Source organism: Thunnus thynnus, chromosome 8 (genome assembly GCF_963924715.1).
Source record: "Thunnus thynnus chromosome 8, fThuThy2.1, whole genome shotgun sequence".
Lineage (NCBI taxonomy): Eukaryota > Metazoa > Chordata > Actinopteri > Scombriformes > Scombridae > Thunnus > Thunnus thynnus.
Genome location: NC_089524.1, coordinates 21,088,400 through 21,109,228, shown reverse-complemented (window position 1 = coordinate 21,109,228; position 20,829 = coordinate 21,088,400). Strand labels below are relative to the sequence as shown.

At 39.3% G+C, this 20,829-nt stretch overlaps 1 protein-coding gene across 1 annotated transcript; it reads left to right on the top strand.

The window, feature by feature from the left end:
* Positions 1-2,977: 2,977 nt before the first annotated feature.
* Positions 2,978-18,288, top strand: mier2 (mesoderm induction early response 1, family member 2). The gene is made up of 12 exons (XM_067597104.1): positions 2,978-4,068; positions 4,196-4,353; positions 5,339-5,452; positions 5,763-5,874; positions 7,099-7,178; positions 7,729-7,798; positions 8,111-8,262; positions 8,845-8,926; positions 10,961-11,055; positions 11,187-11,317; positions 12,653-12,795; positions 15,369-18,288. The coding sequence occupies exons 2-12, from the start codon at positions 4,327-4,329 to the stop codon at positions 15,818-15,820; spliced, it is 1,458 nt and encodes a 485-aa protein (XP_067453205.1). The 5' UTR covers positions 2,978-4,068; positions 4,196-4,326; the 3' UTR covers positions 15,821-18,288.
* Positions 18,289-20,829: the final 2,541 nt, after the last annotated feature.

The window sequence follows — 20,829 nt, the reverse complement described above, 5'->3', positions numbered from 1 at the left end:
AAGCCACCATGGACGAGAAGTCCTAAAAGTGCTATGGATGAAATCATAAGAACTACTGTGTCAAACCCCATCTGTGGATGAAAACTGTGTGGTATGGTTGAAAGCTCTGGGAAAGCTGGCAAGTGGACCATGAGTTTTGACCATTTTGTAAATGTATTATTCGCAACTTGAAAGTAACCCCACTTTTACTATAAGAACATCGTAATTGTCAGTTAAAGTTTATCATTTCTACAGTTTAAGTTTCTCTTAAGTTACTGTTTAATTATTATCCCATTTTTCCCCACACTAAGTGTTGTTAGTAATATTACAGTAATATCATGATGTAATATCATAACTGCAAATTGTCAGGCCTTCCTTCTGAGCCTTTTGTCTTCTTCCCCTGTACCTACAGTTCAGTTTTGTACTGGGTCTGCTGGTACCCTAAACCATAGTGCAATTTGTGGACGGTAGTCTAAACTGTTACAAATTAGCCTTTTTGCTCCTCTTGAAAGAGTCAAAACACACAGTATATACCATCAATAAAGCCTTACAAAAACATTCAATTGCCCTTTTCATGAACAGCTTTTCTTACGCACACAAAACACACACACACACACACACACACGGTTAAAGACCCCTGCAGAAACAGAGGACACGACACGGTGTCCCAGCTTGACCCTCCTAAAACTCTTTCACTGGGGAGCAATGAAAAAGAGGAGAGGTCGCCCAGTGAGGGGAGCTGCCTGTTGATGAACACTTTATAGACTGTCTTGATCCAGCCTGGTTTACACCTAAACCTCTCACACACTTGTTAATATGAGCAGAAGTAATGAAATAATTTGTTGTGTGATACAGCATCAAATTTAAAAAGCAGATGTGATGCTATGTACTGTAGTATATACGGATTAATGCGATGTTGAAGGTGAATTTCCAGCTATGCGACTGATGATTTTAGATATTTAAAAAGTCCCATTTTCTCTCACCAGCATCTTTACTTTCTGAAATTATTTCCAGGAGGTTTATATCTATTGTCCTCTACTGTACATCCTGTTTATTATTTATCTAGTGTTCAAATCCTTATAGTGCAACAAACTGTCAAAACCACCTACAATATTTTTAAGCACCAGTTGCATCTGGAATCTGAATGCAATTCAGACGAGCTCACTCTGTGCTGAATTGAGTTATTTTACTGCCTGTACATGCAGACAGTCACACATAAAACGTTCACAAAAACATTCTCAAGGGGCACACACCTAACTCATGAGATTCATTCATAAAAAGTACCATAAAAGAGACCTGGCTCCCTAAATAGAAAATCCAGGCCATGCAACCACAATCTCTCTCTCTAGACAAATGTGCTTTATACTGTTTTCTCTGTGTGGTTTGGCCTTTTGTTGTGCACAAACGCTGCTCTTTTCTCTGCCATACCTTTTGACACATAATGACCATTTCACTCAGGTTGTGTTGACAGGTGGAAAGAGGCCCTTTAAAAAAAAAAAAAATCATTTTACAAGTGTGTACTTTTCCTTGTGCATTATTAATTCCAAATTATAAACACTTACTTTTAATAAAGTACATTAAACACAAGAATCGACAGAGGCAACAGTGAGCAAGCATCCTCTAACTGAGGAATGAGGGTGGTTTGGAAATGATGAAAAGTTATTGTTTTAAATGCACAAAGCCCTCATGTAGTGTTTATTCATGAGAAATCCTTTATTGAATGCCATTAACTTATTTATGAATCTAGTACATCTACATGTATATTATAACTCTTCTGTCTTCTTGGAAAGGGGAGCGCCCGAGCCTGTGGCTACGATCCATACAGACCAAAACTGTCTCTAAAATAAGATCTACAGTAGCTGTTGAGGAACTACAGTATGTTGATGTACATTGAAGACCAGGGGTGTGTTTTCCTGGCTTCACTGCATCATTTCCTCTTTTATCTGGTTTTATATTTGGATCAATAAACTTTTTTAAGCTTATGGTCATGAATAAGAAAATGGAGGTGTAAATGAAGATCCAAAATGTTTACAGTTTATCCTACAGTAATACAAAGTGACAGAGGGAATCCTCTAAGCAAGTATTATCATTTAAATGGGTAAAAGTAAGTTATTAAACAAGCGACTTTATTATTTTTGTAGTATTTGTGCCTTTTTCTTTACATTTAGTCTTTTGTTTTTCATCTATCCACATGCCCTGCAGTTTGTGTCTCTTCACTTGTATCACCTGACTCTTATCAAATCTTTTATAGACTTTAACCTACAGCCTACATATGACGGATTAGTCATCATCATATGATCTATATTGTATGCTGTGCTTGAACAATGTCACGTGTGGTTAACATATGACTCTGCATGTCATATCTCTGGAGAGCTGGAAGCAGTCATTGGCTGTGGACAGACAGAGCCTTAGCCTATATCTTTATCTGCGTTGGCCATGTCCTATCCCCTCCCTCATTTATCTTATAGTCTCACAGTTCACCATATAGTATGCAACCATGGACATACTTTTGGTTTAGGGGTGTCACTTAAATTTCATTTGAGTATTCAGTGTCAACCTGTTGTTTAAACAAGACAGAGGGGCAACACGAGGGGCTTCTGCCAATATTTACAGCCTATAAAAGAAAGAATGAGCACTGGAATATATGAAACCATCTTTTTTTTTGTTTTAAAGTCGCATGTTAGAAAAAAATATGAAATGAGATAAGAGCAGAAGTTTTGAATTGATACCGAAAGTGTGAGGGAGGTTTTAAAACTGTTATTAAAAACTGTGGGGAAATTCTCAAATGCAAGCTGTCGGGGAGATTAAAATAGAAAAATTACTTAGAAATAGCTCGATTTAAAACTGTAACACAGTCTGCTGCTGAATCGTTGCGGCAATAAACGGAGCAGTACAGACGAGCAGACCTCGGCTACAACATCCGGGCAATAGGCAAGCTTGCGCAGAAACGGAATGGCGGAGGTAAGTGAGCGAAAACGAGGAATGTAATGACCCAAATGATAGAGAAACTGGACCGATTGTAAGACTTGTGTCACTCCATGCGGTACCCGCGGCTGTCGGCGGTCTCGCCGGCCGCTGAACGCCGGGTGAAAGAGAGCTACGGCGGGTTTTAAACTGGGAAGGGGAGGAAGAAATGGAGAACCTCTCCGGCGTATCGCCTCTCTCCGCGTTCTTGCCTTTAAAGAGCCATTCCCTCTGCCTTGATAGTAAAGCCGTAGGAAACAATAGGGTGCCCGGCGGGGTCTAACACGGTGGTGCTGAACTATTTCAGGTGCGCCCTGGCGAAAAAGTTGGGAGAGATGACATGACTCGGCGGTGGTAAACTCCGAGCCTCGCTTTCGGAAATATTGAGAACTAGTTATTTCCTTCTTGTGCCACTCGTAGTGAGCCGGAGAGAGGAAGAGACGTTCAGCACCAAGTCACAGGAAAGCGCCCCTGGTCAGACAGACAGCGCCCGACGGGTTGGGAGAGACACGCCGCATGAATATTTAGCTTTTCACTGGACTTTTACCACTTCTTTGTCCAAACTAGAGTCGTTTGAAGTGTAATCTAATTCAGTGAGTGTTGGCAGTCTGTATGAACTGGGGTGGGATTGTTTGGATCCTCAATGGCCTCTCCACAGCTGCACCACCCCCCCTAAAGTTTTTCAAGTTTTTCACTTCTGTGCTGAACTCTAATGTGGCCTCAACTGTCTTCATCAGACACATGTCCCACTTTGTCTTAATTACTTTAGCCCAAAGCCTGGATTGAAAAAAACAGTTTGATATGATGAAGATGTGCTGTCATCTCATATGAAAAACTGTTATCTGTAATATATTATCATTTAAGAGGAATATTACATAAATATTAAGTATTATGAGTATAAAGTGTTATAATAATTCTGTTAGAAATAAAATTATAAAACTCTATATGATTATATTGAAGTTGCAACTGAGTGCCACAATCTATTGCAGAGTATCAGCCATTTGTGTCCCAATAGCAGGTCCCAGGAGTTAAAAAAAGGGTGTTTTTAATCAGAAGTCACCTGCTCTGTAATGGGATGAGCCAGGATCAGCCACTCTTTGATCCCTCATATGTTGTTTGTGTGTGGTAAGTGTGTGCACGAGCGCCACATGTACACAGAGGAATGTGCTGCCCTATTGTAATGTGTCCCCACGCTGTTTTACATGACTTTGAATGCTCGTACAAAGGTGTGGCTGTCTGTGTGTGTCTGTAGGTGGGTGAAAGGCCTCTGAACCTGAGTGTGGAGGTCGTGGCCTAGTGGAGATCCTGAGGTACAGCAATGAAGACCCTCAGCAGGAGAAGCAGAAGTCTTAACAGGAGTTGGAGGAGAACTCTCCTCGCCCCATGAAGATGGCAGCGCAATCCCACACTGTATGGTCGAGCTCTGCCATGTGTTGTTTATGTCTAAGTTAGTTGCTGTATAAAAGCCACAATCTCTTCAATGAAATATCTTTCTGTGATTATGCAAACTACAGTAACTACAGTTATCTTATTTCAGTATGAACAGATAAAATAGATATGAATGACACATGTTTATATATTGCAGGCAGAAAACCCTTTGACTAAAGACAAGAGGACACCACTTAATGTCACTGTGTCTCCCTTCTGATATTTACAGTAGCTTTTGGTGGAGTAGTGCCAACTAAAACATTCCCAAGTCAATAGTGTTGGTTACTGTAATCATTTATCATTATGTTTCCATCATGTAGCAATGATTTGTGTGTCATTATTTGCAATCTATACAGAATTTCAAAGGGATTATTCAAAGTTGTTGGTCAAACTTCTATTTAATAGTTTATTTTTGACTCTTAAGCTTTGTTTTGAGGCTAGTTCTAGTTCTAGTTTTTTATTTTTTAAATGAACAGATACAGTTAGTAGCTTTGCTTTACCACAAAATACAAAGCAAACAATAAAAAAACACCTTCAAATCTGATACATTGACTGATGTGTTCTGGATCTACTCAGCAAAGTTACCCAGATAAATCAGTAAATGTGCCTCTTGAAACAGATTCCTGGTTTATGGACTGTATCCACATTTGGATGTGATGTGTTCACCTCACAGTTCAGTCTTATGGTTTTCCATTTATTCTTTTTGTCCATGTTACTGTCTCATATTTCCTTGGTTGTCAATTAAACTTGAGGGGCATTTGTCCCTTGTGCATTTTTGGAATGCCTTTGTTTTGGCCACTTCTCAGTAACTGCAAACTGAGTTGTTTGGGTTAAGGAGAATGTCCTTGAGATGTCTAGCGGACGGTACTTTCAAGAAATGTGGAAGTAATTTGAATATTCCTGTGGTTTCCTTCCCTCTTTTTCCCAACCGTCTCCCTCCACCTGTTGCTGTTTCCCTTCGTTGTAGGCTAGTGAGCTTCCCTTGGAGGAGCTGCTGGCTCTGTATGGCTACACAGTGTCAGATCCAGAGAAGGAGACCTGTCACCTGACTGCCAGCCTGCCAGACATGACACTGGACAAGGTGAGATACAACCTGAAGCATATCAGCACATACCTGGGGCCTCATTCATCTCCTAATTCACTTTCCTTATTAGCATTTTGGCCATTTGTGATTTGATTGGTTGAATTTACATTCAGAAATCACTACAGAATGAAGTGCTTGGGATTCGGTCAGTCAAAAGATACATATGATATGTACAAACATTAAACAACATGGGAATCCAAGGAAGATCACTGATAAATGAAGCATGATTAGTGTATTCTGGTCTACTGTTCTTTCCTGTGCTTTGCAATATTGTGCTATTCTTTTGTTCTTTATTTCTCTTGTTCAGGATCAAATAACTGAGGACCTCTTTCCTGGGGAGGAGGAAGAGGAATCATCAGCCGATGATCTCACCCCCTCAGTCACCTCAAACACCTCAGATCTGCTCCGCCGCCTGCAAGGTGAGTCACACGAAGACGAACATTTACACATGACTTCGTGACATTTCAAATGATCTAAGATGGAGGGTTGGCTGAAACGTTTTCATTCAGGGCCTCAGACCCACCCGCACACTCCATTTTCCGTTGGCCATTTTCTTATGAAGCTGTGAACAGTTGTACTGAAGGAGAGGAAATTCATGAAGTCTCTTTTTGTTTGAGTATTTGTCTTTGAGTTCAGTTTTAAATTATTGGTGCTTTGCTGAGACTGCAGCTTGTTATTGATTGGTGTGTTTCTGCATATTGTGACATGGGACCTTGTACTGCTATGTGTGTCTTCTGCCCACAAGACTGAATCATGTCAAATCACTCAAACATTTCTGAACTGCAGGAGTTTAAATATAATCTAACAGCCTTCTCCTTGTAGTGATTCTATTTGAACGTAGAGACAGTATTAGTGCTGAGTCCACAAAATATCATAAAAACTGAATATATGACAGGTATGCTGCATTGACGTCCGTATTTATCGAGATTAACTGAGCGCATAGTAAGGTAAAATAGAGGAGGTTCTTTGTTCTTCGTCTTTGATTTTCTTTCTTTTGTTTTTGCTGCTTTATCCTGAATTTAGTTTTATACTGAGTTAGATATATTGCGGTTTACAACAGGAGGAGGAAGCACTGCATGGTTCTGATGGCCCATATGACAGGTGCTCTTTAGTGAGGGAAGGTAAAAGTAGTCTCATCAGGGACCCTGATGAAGACTTTGAGCGCTAGTCTGCTTGATTGCCTACGCTCAAAGAATAAATTCACTATATTATTTCACCTGAAGATGCAGTATCTTAGTTTTTTTCCATGGTTGTCTGCACCACTTAAGGACAAATATCTAGCAAGACTTCCTGGATTTTGTTTTTAGATATGTTGTATTTTTATTTTTATTATGTTCACCATGTCTTTCCATTACTTTCAGTGCTACCTACTGCTGCAGGGGCCATGTTTTATTTGATTTAAAAAAAAAAATTTAATCTCAGTTGGACTTACCTAGTTGAATAATGGTTAATAATAAACTGAAAAATAAAACCAATCAGATGTTCAAGAATGTTGTTTGAGGAAAAAATATTGTCAGTTGTCAGCAGAAAAATCAGTAGAAAAGTTTTAAGAATGCCTGCACCGCTGTGGAATGAAACACAAAGGTCTGCTGAGTTAAGTTGGAAATTTGAAGATAACAGTCACATGATTTGTCCTCTCTCAGGTGGAGACAAAGACACATTAGTCAGCTCATCAGATGAGGACTCCGATGATGCCTCTATTCCCTCCAATGAAGAACACAAGGTAGGCTTACAAGGCCACCAAGGACACACAACACACATCTTATGATCACTGTAGCTGTTTGAAATAGACTCCAATGACTTGTCCCAAAAATATGAAAAGGTGGCACTTCTCAAATTTCTTAATCAAGGAGGACAAAATACTACATTTCACTTGTTTATTTGGCTCACAAAATTGAGATGTGCCACCTTTTCATATTTTTAGAACATGCTCACTAGATCGTGGGTTTAACTCTCCACTGCGAATCCCATTCTTTAAGTGCAACCTCCTTCTCCAATTCAGACTCAGTTGACTCTGAGTCAGTTTTAGTCAAAAAGACATGAAGCCTAGTGTATTTTGCAGTTTGAATTTCTTAAATGGAGAGAAAATCGCAGAAAGCACCTTTCACAAAACCAACAGGCAGTGACAGAAGATAATCTTAAATTAATTACTTTCTCTCCAGTAGGGGTCTGTCTGAAGGATCCTAACACACAGCACATATTTCAACACTTTTAAAAGCATACATGACATATTGCGAAACTATGACTGACTGTGTCTTTGATTTCCTTCATAGGAGATCATGGTTGGCTCTATGTACCAGGCAAAAATCCCTCCACTCAGTCCGTATACCTACCAAGAGAGAGGTAAGCAACTAGAAAGATCATGTTACTGGTTTTAAAAACAAGTTTTTAACTGCTAATTTATGTAGATTAAGTCTAAACATGTTGTCTGAATAAAAGTCATTTCAGATGATTAAAGCCTCTCTGTAGAATTAGAACATTTCTGGCGACTCCCACCGACGGTGAAAAAGCCGAACACATCTTTATCTACCCATCATCATCTCTTTTTCTGTCTTAATCAGTTTTCTCTTCCTCCACCCCCTCCCAACTCTTCATTCTCTCTGTCCATTCGGCTGCATCTCGCTCTCTTCTCTCTCTCTCTTTCTCTGCGTCCAGCCTACAACAGTGAGGACCAGTTGTTGTGGAGGCCAGGGGAACTGTCGGTGCAGGAAGTGGAGAACTTTTTGCTGAATGCACAGAGACCACATGGCCAGGAGGGGTCAGCCTACACACAAATGCACGGAGACACTGTCCGAGACAACGAACAGGTACTGTACAGTAACTCGACATTGCATCCCAGACGAGGACACCGTCTTTGGAGAGCCTGTAGTGTATTCCAGCTGTGCTGCTGTTTGTAGAGTGACTCTGGAAGTTAACCCGTTACAAATGCTAAAATAATTTATCAATATTCTTAAATAACCCAGAAAGACACTGCAAAAGATTATGTGTTAAATAGTAGCAAGGACATGCTGTTTGAAGGTGTTTGAAAGAAACTGGTAGTTATGAATAGACAGGGGTCTGCTTCTATCTCTGTATACCGAATGACTTTACAGTTGACTTGATAATAGTTGTACCTCCTTTATCACAAACCGCCTCCCAATTATCTTCAAGCTTAACAGGTCTAATTAAACCACATCTCCCCTTCAGGATTATGAACCTACATAAAGTAAATACAATAATATGGGACCATGGCTTCTGCTATGGTCAGTGCTTGTTAGTGGACGGTTTGTTCTGTATTACACTCAGTGTAAAGATAGAGGTCAGGTTTTGAAGCCTTTGTTTCCCTTTGTGACAGTGTAACCCTCTTTGCTCATTCTGTTGTTTTTTTTTGTTGTTTTTTTTTACATTAGGCACTGTATGAACTCGTGAAATGCAACTTTAATGCAGAAGAGGCACTGAGACGATTACGCTTCAATGTGAAAGTGTTCAGTGGTAAGAAACTTCCTGTCGTCCTACAGTACTTTTTCCAACCTGCTATCATACTTACTTAAAAACTTTCAAAATCTCACAGCTGTGGAACAAACTTAATCCATATTTGACTCAATAAGCAAAAGTAAAGCTCAGTGATTCCCAGTGTGGGGGACGTGTCCTCTCAGGGACACATTTGTGCTGGAGACAGACCACAACACTTTGCATGCCTCAAAATATTAGCTATTGGCAGGTTAAAGGATAGGGTCACAATTTTTCAAATCTGTCTTAAAACAACAGTCAGGTGTTCATATGAACATTGACACAGGTTTTCGTCGCTGTAATCATTCCTCCTGTTCATACTGACCATTAGAAGATCTCCTCCAAATATGCTCACAATGTAAGTGATGGGGGAGAAAATCTACAGTCCTCGTTTTGAGCATAAATGTACTTAAAAGTTTATCTGAAGTTAATATGAGGTTTCAGCTGCCTGATTAGTCATATAAAGTAGATATCTTCCACAGTTAGTCTTTTTAGTAGCAGTGAATAGAAGGAATGATTACAGCAAGATAAACGTATCATGTTCATTTGGGCACCTGACTTTTGTTTTAGGACGGACTTGAAAAATGATCCTTTTAAAGCCAATAACGTTGAGACTCCACTTGGAGACTTAACATCTTGAGCACAAACCTATTGATTTCTTCAGAAAGAAGCTACAAAACTGTTATGCAGAGCAAATTTCTTCCTCCCTACAATGTGAGCCTACCAAAGGAGGTTACCACGCTGCAGTGTCTTACCTGCTGCTGATTTCAGTCCTTATGGATAAAGCAATAACTTACTAAACTAACTAAACAGACTGAAAGCTCTCTCTCTCTCTTTGTCAAACAATACCACTGCATTTATGCATTTCATGCAAAAAGTAGCAGGAGCTTATTGACAAGATCAGAGGCACATTTTGCTCTACAGATGGACAAAACAACTGACGACTACAAAGGCTGTTAATTGATCATTTATGTTAAATTTGTTGATGCAGATGTAAAGGAGAATTTGGTTTTTATTTCTGTGAAAGAAGATGATATGAAGTTGGAGAACTTAGTGAGGATCTGCACAGACAGGACAGGACTCCTACAGTGAAGTCAGTGTGTGATGCACAAAAAGGTGCTTATATCCAAACAGCTTAATCCTGAGCTGAGCAATGTAATGACAAACAATATTACCAAAGTAAAGTATATGAAAGTGTTTTGTGAATGTGAATTGAATGTGGGTTTTTTTTTTTTTTAAATGGGAACTGATGAAATTGCTTTTTATTCCAAAGCAAGTCATGATGACTGTCACGGAGGAAGTTGCGATCCAGGGTGTTTAAACTGCATGCGGATGACATTATAATCTTCATGGAAAAAGAAGGGAACGAGTTTGCCCTCAAGTTTAAAGATAACAACTTCCTCATGAAGTGACACGTTTCTGAAACTTAGTGAACTAAATCTGCAGTTGCGGGTTTGCACCAGCACACACTTTCCACAGATTCAGCAGATACAAAATCACATCCATCACAAGAAAACTGGTGAAGGGAAGGTAAACTCGTTTGAATGCCTGAACACATTAATTGAAGTCAATGTAGTGCAGAACACATTAACAGCCACATCTGAGCCCAATAAAAACATTTTCTGTGGAGGATACTGCAAAATATGACCATCTTCAATACCATCTGAGTGTAACACAGCTGCTGACTTCAGCACTGCAGAAGAGTAACAGCCTTGTGGCCTCTGATTCAGCAGTGAGGCTCCAGTTTGATGTATATCCAAGACCATGGCTGCAGTTTGGATTATGTGGGGGAAAAAACTACAAAATGGAAACAAAGATCTTACTTTTCAAACTAATAAATACATAAAATGGAACCCAAATTGTTTTTAGTTGTACTTTTTTGAAACTTGCCATATTGTTTTGTGTATTGGTTTATGTCAGTTTAATCACAACCTCGCTTCATGTACTGTAGCCATAATTGCATTCCATTAATTAAAAATAATTTAAAGTGAAAATTATACTCTTCTCACTCTTTAGAAGAGCTGTGTGCCTGGAGTGAGGAGGAGTGTAGGAACTTTGAACATGGCTATAGAGTTTACGGGAAAAACTTCCACCTCATTCAGGCTAATAAGGTGAGTGCTCTGGAGAGTGTTGACATTTTTCTGTTGAATCTGTTGAATTCTGTTGAAGTTTGTTGTCTAAACCCTACAGATGATTTACCCTCTAAGCAAACAAGCAAAGAAAAAGTTTTCCTTCTCCTCAGGTACGAACCCGCTCTGTGGGGGAGTGTGTGGAGTATTACTACATGTGGAAGAAGTCTGACCGTCACGAGTACTTTACCCAACAAACCACCAGGCTAAGCCGCAAAAAATACAGCCTGCAATCAGGGAGCACGTGAGTACTGCTGGGAAGGGGACAGAAAAACTCATATACACACACATACATATATAGAGAGGGAAAACAGGCAAATGGGCAATAGATTCCAACCACTGACTGTATATAAGGATGGATGATGCGCCTCCACATCCTGCAGCTTTGCAAAAGTGAAGCCAAAATATCTCCTTTCCGGGAGATGCAATCTTGCGTGTGTGATGTCATTTGGAGCCAGAGTCTGCGCAGTAGTCAGGCAGCAAGATGATTCCCCGCGAGACTTGTCTCCCTCAGCCGTCCCGCCGTCTGATGGAGGTTTGAGAGCGGCTGTCACAACTGTCAATCATGACGTCACACCCCCTTTTTATATCGTCACATAACTAATTAAAAACAAACTTATCAGAAAAATGAGCATTTGGAAAAACATCAGCTACCTAAAACAACAGAAATCCTCTTTGGGAAAAATTTATTTGACATGTACTTTGATTTTGTTTAGTTAGGCTCATGTCCCATCCGCTAACATGAAGGCGGCGGGATTTATGACCTATACTGCATCCAGCCACAAGGGGGCGATCAAGATGTTTTGGCTTCACTTTTGGGGAGCTGTCATGATGTCTGTATTTATATACAGTCAGTGATTCCAACTGATCATCATATAATATGCGTCTGACCTTGGTGATCTCATAGAAGAACTCATCTATTCAATATACCACAATGCCAAAGGAGAATATGAATCATGGAAAGCTGAGTCATCTCCAACTATGACTTAGACTATGACTTAAAGATTTTTGCACCTGCAGTGCTCTTCTGAACTTCCCATTAAATCTATAACAGTGGTGTTCTGAGAACCTCTTTCGGTGCTTTTTTGTTTTCTGTCTGTTTATTTATTAATTCCCATTAGTAGCTTCACATAATCATAACTATTCCAACAGTAAACCACTTGGCATCTTGTCATTAAAAAAATCCCTCCTCATCTTTTGAAGGTTTGTTTTCTTCTGTTATCCTGTGGAAGCAAAGCCTCTTAACTGGAATTCATACTTATGTTTGTATAATAAGTGCACTTCTGCCAGTCACCTTAAAGGGTCAGTTCACCCAAATTACAAAAAAACAAGTAGAACAGCTTTCTACTGCGTCAGAAGCCCCTTTGGAAAAAACAGGATACAGAGGGGGGACTTGTAATGCTTATTGCTTGGAATTTTGAGCCCAAGTAATAGTAACTTCACCTATGTGTTATTCCTCTGCACTTTATGTTTTCAATCTGAAACTGTGTCTTGATAACTTAAAGTTCTGTCACCCATAACAGCCTCCAACTGTTAACATGCTTTCATGTGCTGATAGCAGTTGTGTTATGTGTTGCAGGGAGGATGGAGACCAGGATGGGGAGGTTGGGGAGATGGAGGGAAGAAATAATTCCCCTGGCTTGTTGTCTCACGGCTCCATGGGCCCTGGAAAGCTGGAGTCCCCGTTACCTCCACAGTCGAGCCTGGACCTGGACAAACAAGGTAAAACTGTGATCAAGTAACAGTAATAGTCTCTGTAGGCACCTCCTGTGGTGGCTCAGATACTGGAATCTGTTGCCAAAATTGACTCTGTTCAGCATTAAAGTGACTTGTCACAGTAGAATAATTTGCCTCTCTTATCAGTCACTGACATAACAAGCAATCAATAAAAGAGCAAAGGTGACCGGAAATATTATTCCTATGACCTCATGTTCACAGTAAGACCTGACTAACTAAAAGAGGCACATAAACAGTAAAGGCTAAGAGCATTTCCACATATTTAATCACAGTTCCATTTGAAGAAGAAGCTGGTCATACTGTAGAGCGCTGAGCTTTGTTCTCTCTCAGTGTGCCTCAAGGGTTTAGTTTGAAGGGCAAAATAATTGTTGGGAAATCAGTCAGGAAGTTGTGATCTTCACCCATCAGTCTATGTATAAACCATACATACCATGTCAGACACATTTTCCAAATCGCATCATTTTCTGCTATCCATCATGTTACACATACATCACTATGAATTTTATTTTTGTCTATTTAATTTCTTATTTTGATCACATAGTTTGCATTTTTTTAATCAAGTATTCATTATCTTACGTTATGAATCATTTTTATGTGTTATCTCCCCTCTTTTGTTTCCCCCCATTATTTTCTTGCTCCTTGTGTGTCTTGTTTCGTGTGTGTGTGTGTGTGTGTGTGTGTGTGTGTGTGTGTGTGTGTGTGTGTGTGTGTGTGTGTGTGTGTGTGTGTGTGTATGTGTGTGTGTGTGTGTGTGTGTCTGTGTGGTGCACACCTGTTGACATGGTGCTCCAGAGGAGGAGGGCCGCCCCCGGCGCAGACGAACTCCCCGCTTTCTCTTAAAGCCATGACCTCGGTCCAGACAGGCCACAGAAAGCAGGCTGGGCCTGCAGGTAAAGAGGGCTGGAAGAGAGAATGGGCCTCATGCAAGAACTCAGGTCAAGGTCACTGTGACCTCCCAAAACACGTTTTTGGCCATATTTCAAGAATTCATACGTTAATTATGAGTTTCACACAAATGTCTATTAGGATAAAATGATGAAGTGATACTTTATATCTAAAAGGTCAAAGGTCAACTTCACTATGACATCATAATGTTCTGCAAAAACACTTTTCTGGCCATTATTTAACGCTATAACTCAGGAACAGAAGGGGAGATTGTGATTATATTTCACATTTGGTCAGATACTGAATTGGTGACACTAATCTTGGTGCCCACCTTGAAACTGGTGATTGTAAAGATCTTCTGTGCTGCTGGGTTGAAGATGTGTGTGAAGCATCCACGTTTTAGAATTTGGCCAACATCCATATCTGAAGCATCGTCTACTGTCATGAGTACAACTTTGTGTTCTATCAGAATCAGCTTTATTGGCCAAACATGTGAACACTTACAAGGAAAATGCAATTAATACCTTTTATTGCATACAACCACGAGGCGGTATTTCTAGTTTTCTTGCTATTTTTTTTCCTCGAACTATAATATTAACTGGACAAACTAGTTAATATTTTTGTCTAGTTATACTAGATGAACTAGTGTAACTAGACAAACTTAATGCAAAATTAATATCATGTTCATTTCATCATCATCATGAGTTTTTTTAAATTTTTTTAAGTTTTTATCATTTTTTATTGGCATCTTTCAGCACAGCAACTTATAAATTTAAGTAGATGTGAAGAAACTTTGACAGCTTCCTCAGGGTCTGCAGGTCTCTGTCCAGTGTCATGTGTTGCACCTGATGGTAACATCACCTACTGTAAGCTTCCCTTTGACTCCCTCTCATATTAGCCATGGAACGCTTCACTACAGCAAGATGTTTTTCAGCATCTGACTTCATGTCAGACTGTATTTTCCCCTTTTTATTTCTGTCACAGTGCTCTTATAAAATGTTGTTGTCAGCTCTACTTCTAATATTTTCTTTAACTAATATTTTAGGGTTTACTTATACCAATACCCGCACTGCTAAATTCGACATCTTACCAACAATCAACACTTAACCTTATATGGCATTGTTATGCTAATGATAAAATCTTACAAACATGGACCTACTCATGAACAGGTGGCATTCATCAGGCTGAAACAAACAATTTATGATAACTTTGCCCAGTTAAGAGAGTTGAGTAAATCCGACTTGGAACACTCGTATGAGAAAGTCTCACAGAATAAAAGTAAGACTGATTTAGGATAAGATTACGACAAAGTTCTTGCATGACGCCCAATGAGAGAGAAAATAATGTTGTGACTGGGAACAAATCTCATTAACTTTCAGTGGAAGATAATCAAACTCTCAATAGTGCGACATCTCTATATAATTCATTATCAAATCTGGATTTCAGTGCTTTGATCTCAATAGCAAAAGTGATGAAATACTTTCTGAATGAACAGTGTGCACTGGGTATACACAAGTTTAAGTGCACTTAAAAACATGTTATTGTAAACGCCTACATGAAATACGCAATGTGTTAACATTACTGGAACAAATAAAGCAGGAGTACGTTATATGACTTAAGTTACAGACATTTTGTTAATCTGTCATGCTATGAACTCTTCTACATCTGTCCAGATGGTGAGCTGGTGACGGGGCTGTCAGAGCTGTGTGGTGACAGATGTCCTCAGCAGTTGTTTGGCTGTCCCTTCTCTCTGCCACCCATGGACGACCTGCGGGATCCTGACTCAGGCAGTTGTTGTCCCTCAGCTCGAGCCCGACTCCAGTCCCAGCCCTCCCCACAGAGCTCCCAGTGTACCTGCGGGGGCCCTCCGTCCTGCCATGACGACCACTGCCTCCGGGGCCCCTGCTTCTTCCAGCTACACATGCGTGGTGGACCTTTTGTTTCAGAGGGCCCTGACTGCGGTGCAGCAGGTGGTGTGACTGACTCCCCCCACAGGCTGCAGGTGGAATTTAGCCTGCCGTGTTCCTCTCCTCCCTCATCTGCTGTCCTCCCGTCACACCTCCAGGCATTTGGCAGCCTGCTGCACCCCTCTCCCATCCAGCATCCTCGCTCTCTCACACAATGAAGGGAGGGACATGGGAAAATCAAAACTGAGTGGTGCTCTTCGTGGTTTGCTCTGAGTAGAGATTACGATTGGTGTCAGTCTTTACACCGGGGTGAAAGACACCAGGACAAAAAGTACATTTACCTAATTTTGTGAAAAAGGATGGACCTACTACCTTAGGGGGTTACTTGTCTGTCTGACCCCTCTTTTTAAATTGGGACACTTAAACATTCTGTCTATTATGGAATGATGAGTGTGTTAATCACTTTCAGGTGTTGATTATGTGTTTATTAACAGTTTATTACCACAACCTGCACCAGGGCAGCAATATTGATTGGCTATAATGAATACTAAAAGCTCAGTGCAGGTGATGAGAGCCGCGGTGACCATGCAAACAAACCAGAAGTTGCTACAGTAGGAGTCCCTTTTTTCTAAAACAGAAGAAAGTTGGACAATGTTAACCACTGTTAACTGTTAACCACTTTTTCTCATTCATCATTTGAGAAAGTTTCGCTGCAGTTAATTTTTTTTTCCAGCTTCATCCAGCAAAATAGTTTATTTTAACGTCCTCTTCTGAGTCTGTAATGGACTCTCCTTTGTCAGTATGTGTCTGCACTTCCATGCACTTCTGTCTGTGGCAGAAGTCAATCTGCCTGAAGAATTCTGCTTAAATATAAAGAGCTGAAACTAAAGAGTATTTTCTAAGCTTGAGATTTGAACATGGATCGGTGTCGGAACACAAAGGAGCACAATATTTTTGCAGGTTTTATTTGTACTTTTGCTTTAGTGGACGTTTTCATCCTTGTTCTTACCTGAGGATTTATATAGAGATTTATAAAGGTGCAGTGCTTTGTCATGATCACAGTTTCTATCATGTTGAATATTTAGTACCATTGAGAGCCTGTTTGACATGCAGAATAGGCATGAAATAAAGCATGTAAATGTAAAATGTACATGCTAAGATAGGTAAGTCACTGAATGCAAACACAGTTTCTCAGGTTTTTACAACTTTGATGATCTCCAGGACCTGCTGTCACTCTGGACAGGTGTCATAAATACAAACAGTTAGAAAAGTGATATTGTTAATTGTGTTTGTTGGTCTAAAGGTAATGACAGATGTTGGGGTCCAAAGATCATCCTAACATGGAAATGAACTATTCTTTGCTTTTGCTTGCCTCTTGAAGCTTCTAGTTTATTTGAGCAAATCCCCCCTTTTGAGCTGCAGTACGGACACCACATCATCCACTTCCAGCCACAACTGTTTGGTGTATTTGTGTTGCGTTCTGGGTTTTTACTCTGTAAACCTGTTTCTTGCAACAGGCCCCATTGAGCTGGTTTGTGTTTTGAAAACCCAAAATTAAAGCAACAACACGGAAGCAACATCCAAGTAACGTTCAATCAGTGAAGATGTGTGAAGAAACGTACAACTGTATTATTTTTAGTGTCAAAGTGGGACATATTCAAACTATAATGCATATTAAACAAACGCAGGAGATCTTTTACCTCTAAAATGTTTCTTTGAGCATCTTAACTGACCTCTGCCAGATATTGTGTACTGTAATATACTGAAAAAGTCACATACTGTATCTGTATGCATTTGCATTTCTAATTATTTTTTATTTTATAGTCCAAATCTCCTGGTTGGATACTGCATAACATATCAACCTTCTGATCAGCTTTCTCGTTAGTTCCACAATGGAGCCCATCAATAAGAGACATTTCAAGTTAGCTTACGCATTTTGGGAATTTTATAGTTTCACAGTATTTTCAGGAGCACAGAGGTACTTTCAGATGAATGAGTACATATGTTATATGTTTACTTGATCTGAAAAATGAGAAATTTGGTCTATGTAGACTAAACCGTGATGTGATGATAAATAGAAACAGTAGATATGGGTGGACAAAGTTTATAATAAAAGATGTTTTAGTATCATTTGATGATTCAAAATTATGTTGTACAGAACAAATGGATAAACCTTAGGACGACTCTCTTTAGGAACATTTTCATATGTTTTCATACAATCCATATCTTGATTTGGGTATTTATTCATATCTACATACCTATGTTCTTATACATGTCAGTATATTTTAGTCACTCTGTCTCTAAAGAGGTAAAGCAAAAGTGTCCGGGAAGGGAGGGATTTTGTTGGTTGTTTAAATCTAGCCTCATGTTGTTCCTTCCATCTGTCCTTCTATTTATTCCTTTTTTTCTGTCTGTAAATATGCAAGCTCTTCCTGTGATATCTGCTTAAAACCAAGCTGGTTTCAGATCAATGTTTATTTTGTCTTTTGAATGTTTACATGAGGGGGGTTCAGGACAAGACCATGAAGGCAGAAAAAGGAGTAGAGTCACTGCCTTTTTGTTAATTCTTTATTTTTCTTTTTATTTTAGCAATTTATATATTGTACTGCTCCCGTTATGTTTGTTTATAATTATTATATTTTGTAAAAACGAAATGATTTAAAAATGAACAATGGTGAAATATTAACATGTTTTGCTTTTGTATTTGTTATTTTGAAGGCCAATGCAACCACTGCACTTGTTAATGAGACACAAAGTGAAGTTTGAGCAGGGACGTATTGTGAATAATTAAATGCTGTGTTAGTGTTGGCAAGATGAAATTGTGAAATATTGGTAATTAATGCAAAGGTTAAGCTTGAGGGAAGTGAGGTCCAGAAAACATGCCTGTGCCTCGGTGTGCACATTAATCTGTTCAAATAGTTGTGGTTTCATCCCATTACCATGATAAGTGTTTGCAAAGTATTTGTCTGAAAAATTAATTAATTTGAATTTATGTGCAATCATGTCTCTAATGTCAGAAATGTTCAAATCAGGGCTTTAACATTCAGTCACCAATACTATGAATGGTTTAAATATAGCTCTCAAAAACGTAAACACAACCTCGTTTGAAGGTATCATTACTGACCTAATGTAGCTCTTATACCATTGACACACTCCAACCAACCTGGGGGATCACATCTGAGAGGTCACAAGATAAATGTCAAGAATAGATTAACAGTAGGTAAGAAATGAAAAAAACACATTTCAGCTACACCCAATTACATAATGTTTTTCTGACCTTTATTTATTCTTTGCCTTTTTCCTGTGAAGTACCGGATATGTTTTCTTCTTCAGGCCTCCAAACTATTCAAAGGAAATCGTCTGAAAAGAGAAAATCACTCTCAGGTTATATGACTAGTAGAGTAGTCATAAATAGATGTTGCTTAAAAAAGTCAATATCATGAACAAATAAAAAACAAAAGCTAAAACAAATTAATTAGATAAGCATTATTTTGAATCTTGTATTCTGTGACTTTTGTCACTTTTGGGACTCCATATAAAGCCAGTTTTGTTGCATCCATCCATCTGTTCGGCGTTTTCTCAGCAGCAGCTACAGTATGTGGCGCCGTCACTCTGCTGACAGAAGCTGCAGTGGTCTGACAAAGTTTCTTGGGACATATTAATGCTTTTGTTAGGTTATTAAAACTCTTTACTGCTGACAGGAATACATGCACCACTTTTCCCAGTGGAGTAGAAAACTTTTACAGCAAGTGAGATTTTCAAGTTTTTATATAAAGCCTGATGGGTGTCAAATCAGAGTTCTGTAAATTAAGTCAATGTGATGTCCTCTGAAGTGATGGCATGTATGTAACAAACTTGCTTGCAGTTCACTGAAAGACACTCCTTGCACCATCAAAGCTCCACTGATGTTTGTCCTCATACAGACAGAGGCCAGCAACAGGCAGACAGTCATGTACTTCTCCAAGACCAGACTGCTTCCTCCAACGTCTGCAGTCCAGCAGATTCAGAATGGACAGAGCTCACCTGAACCAAATGGCACTTAACTTTGGCTTTTGCTGTGCTGCTGCTAAAGGTAGAGATTTGTCTCTTCACTATGTTTTGGATGTGTTGATCTCATCAGACATGGATCTTATATCTGCTAAAGATATACGACATACAGGATGGTTTGATGTGACCTTTTAAATGTCACCTAAAACGTGTGATTGTGATTTATTCAAATATAATAATGTGTTATATTATCTCTTACGGGTTTTACTTAAGAGATATGTTAACTTTTTTAGAAATATTTCATGTTAAACAAACTCTTGTTGTGATTTCATCTGGTCCTCAATTCAAATTCTATTTCTGTCCCTGCCTCGTCCCCTGCAGAGTTACTACCAAGCCCCAGTCAGCCCTGCTGTGTCTTCATCGCCTATGATGAAGTGACATGCCACTGGGCAACAGGAAAGAACTCTCCTGTGAACACCGTCTATTCTTTAGAGGCTGATGTGTAAGATCTGTGAAACACAACTGTAGTAATACTTTGTGTGCTTTGTGTTGAAGGTAAAATGATAAAAAGATATAAAAAGATATTTGCTTGCACATCCACAAAAGCATCTGTAGGACTCTGTGGTAGACATAAACATCATTACAATGAAATGGAAGAGTACACACTCCACACTGGAATCAGTGCTCTTTTTCACTTCATTGCTTTCCAGCCCAGCATCTGGTTTTACAGTAATTAGCTAGCTCCAGTGCATTCAAATTAAATGCAAATGTGTACATAACATGATAATGTACTGATGAGACTGAAAACTGAGGAAATGCAGTCATTTTTCATTACAGGAATCCTCAAGAGCCTTCAATATGTGTGTCAGAGGTGTGCTTGATCACGTGAAAATGAAAAAAATGGTGTCTCAGCCTACTGGATTACAGACTTGTATGCAAGCAGGAACAATAGCCTTAAAAGACAGACAGGGCCACTTGTCATGACAGGGTTTTGTCATGCCTTTTCATGTCCATATTTCAGGCGGTAGTCCAATTATTTAGGCAGGGAGGCACTTTTCCTGTTTCTCTGTTATGTTATTATGTAAATATGTGTTTTTTCCTTTGTTCAAGTGTTGAAATTCAGCTTTCTTAGTCATATCCTCTCAGCTGGAAATTGCAAAACCATTTTGCTAGTTTTGTGTGAAGCCATGAATTTATATTGTTATGTTTGGTAATAACTGATCCCAGATGGGAATGTTTG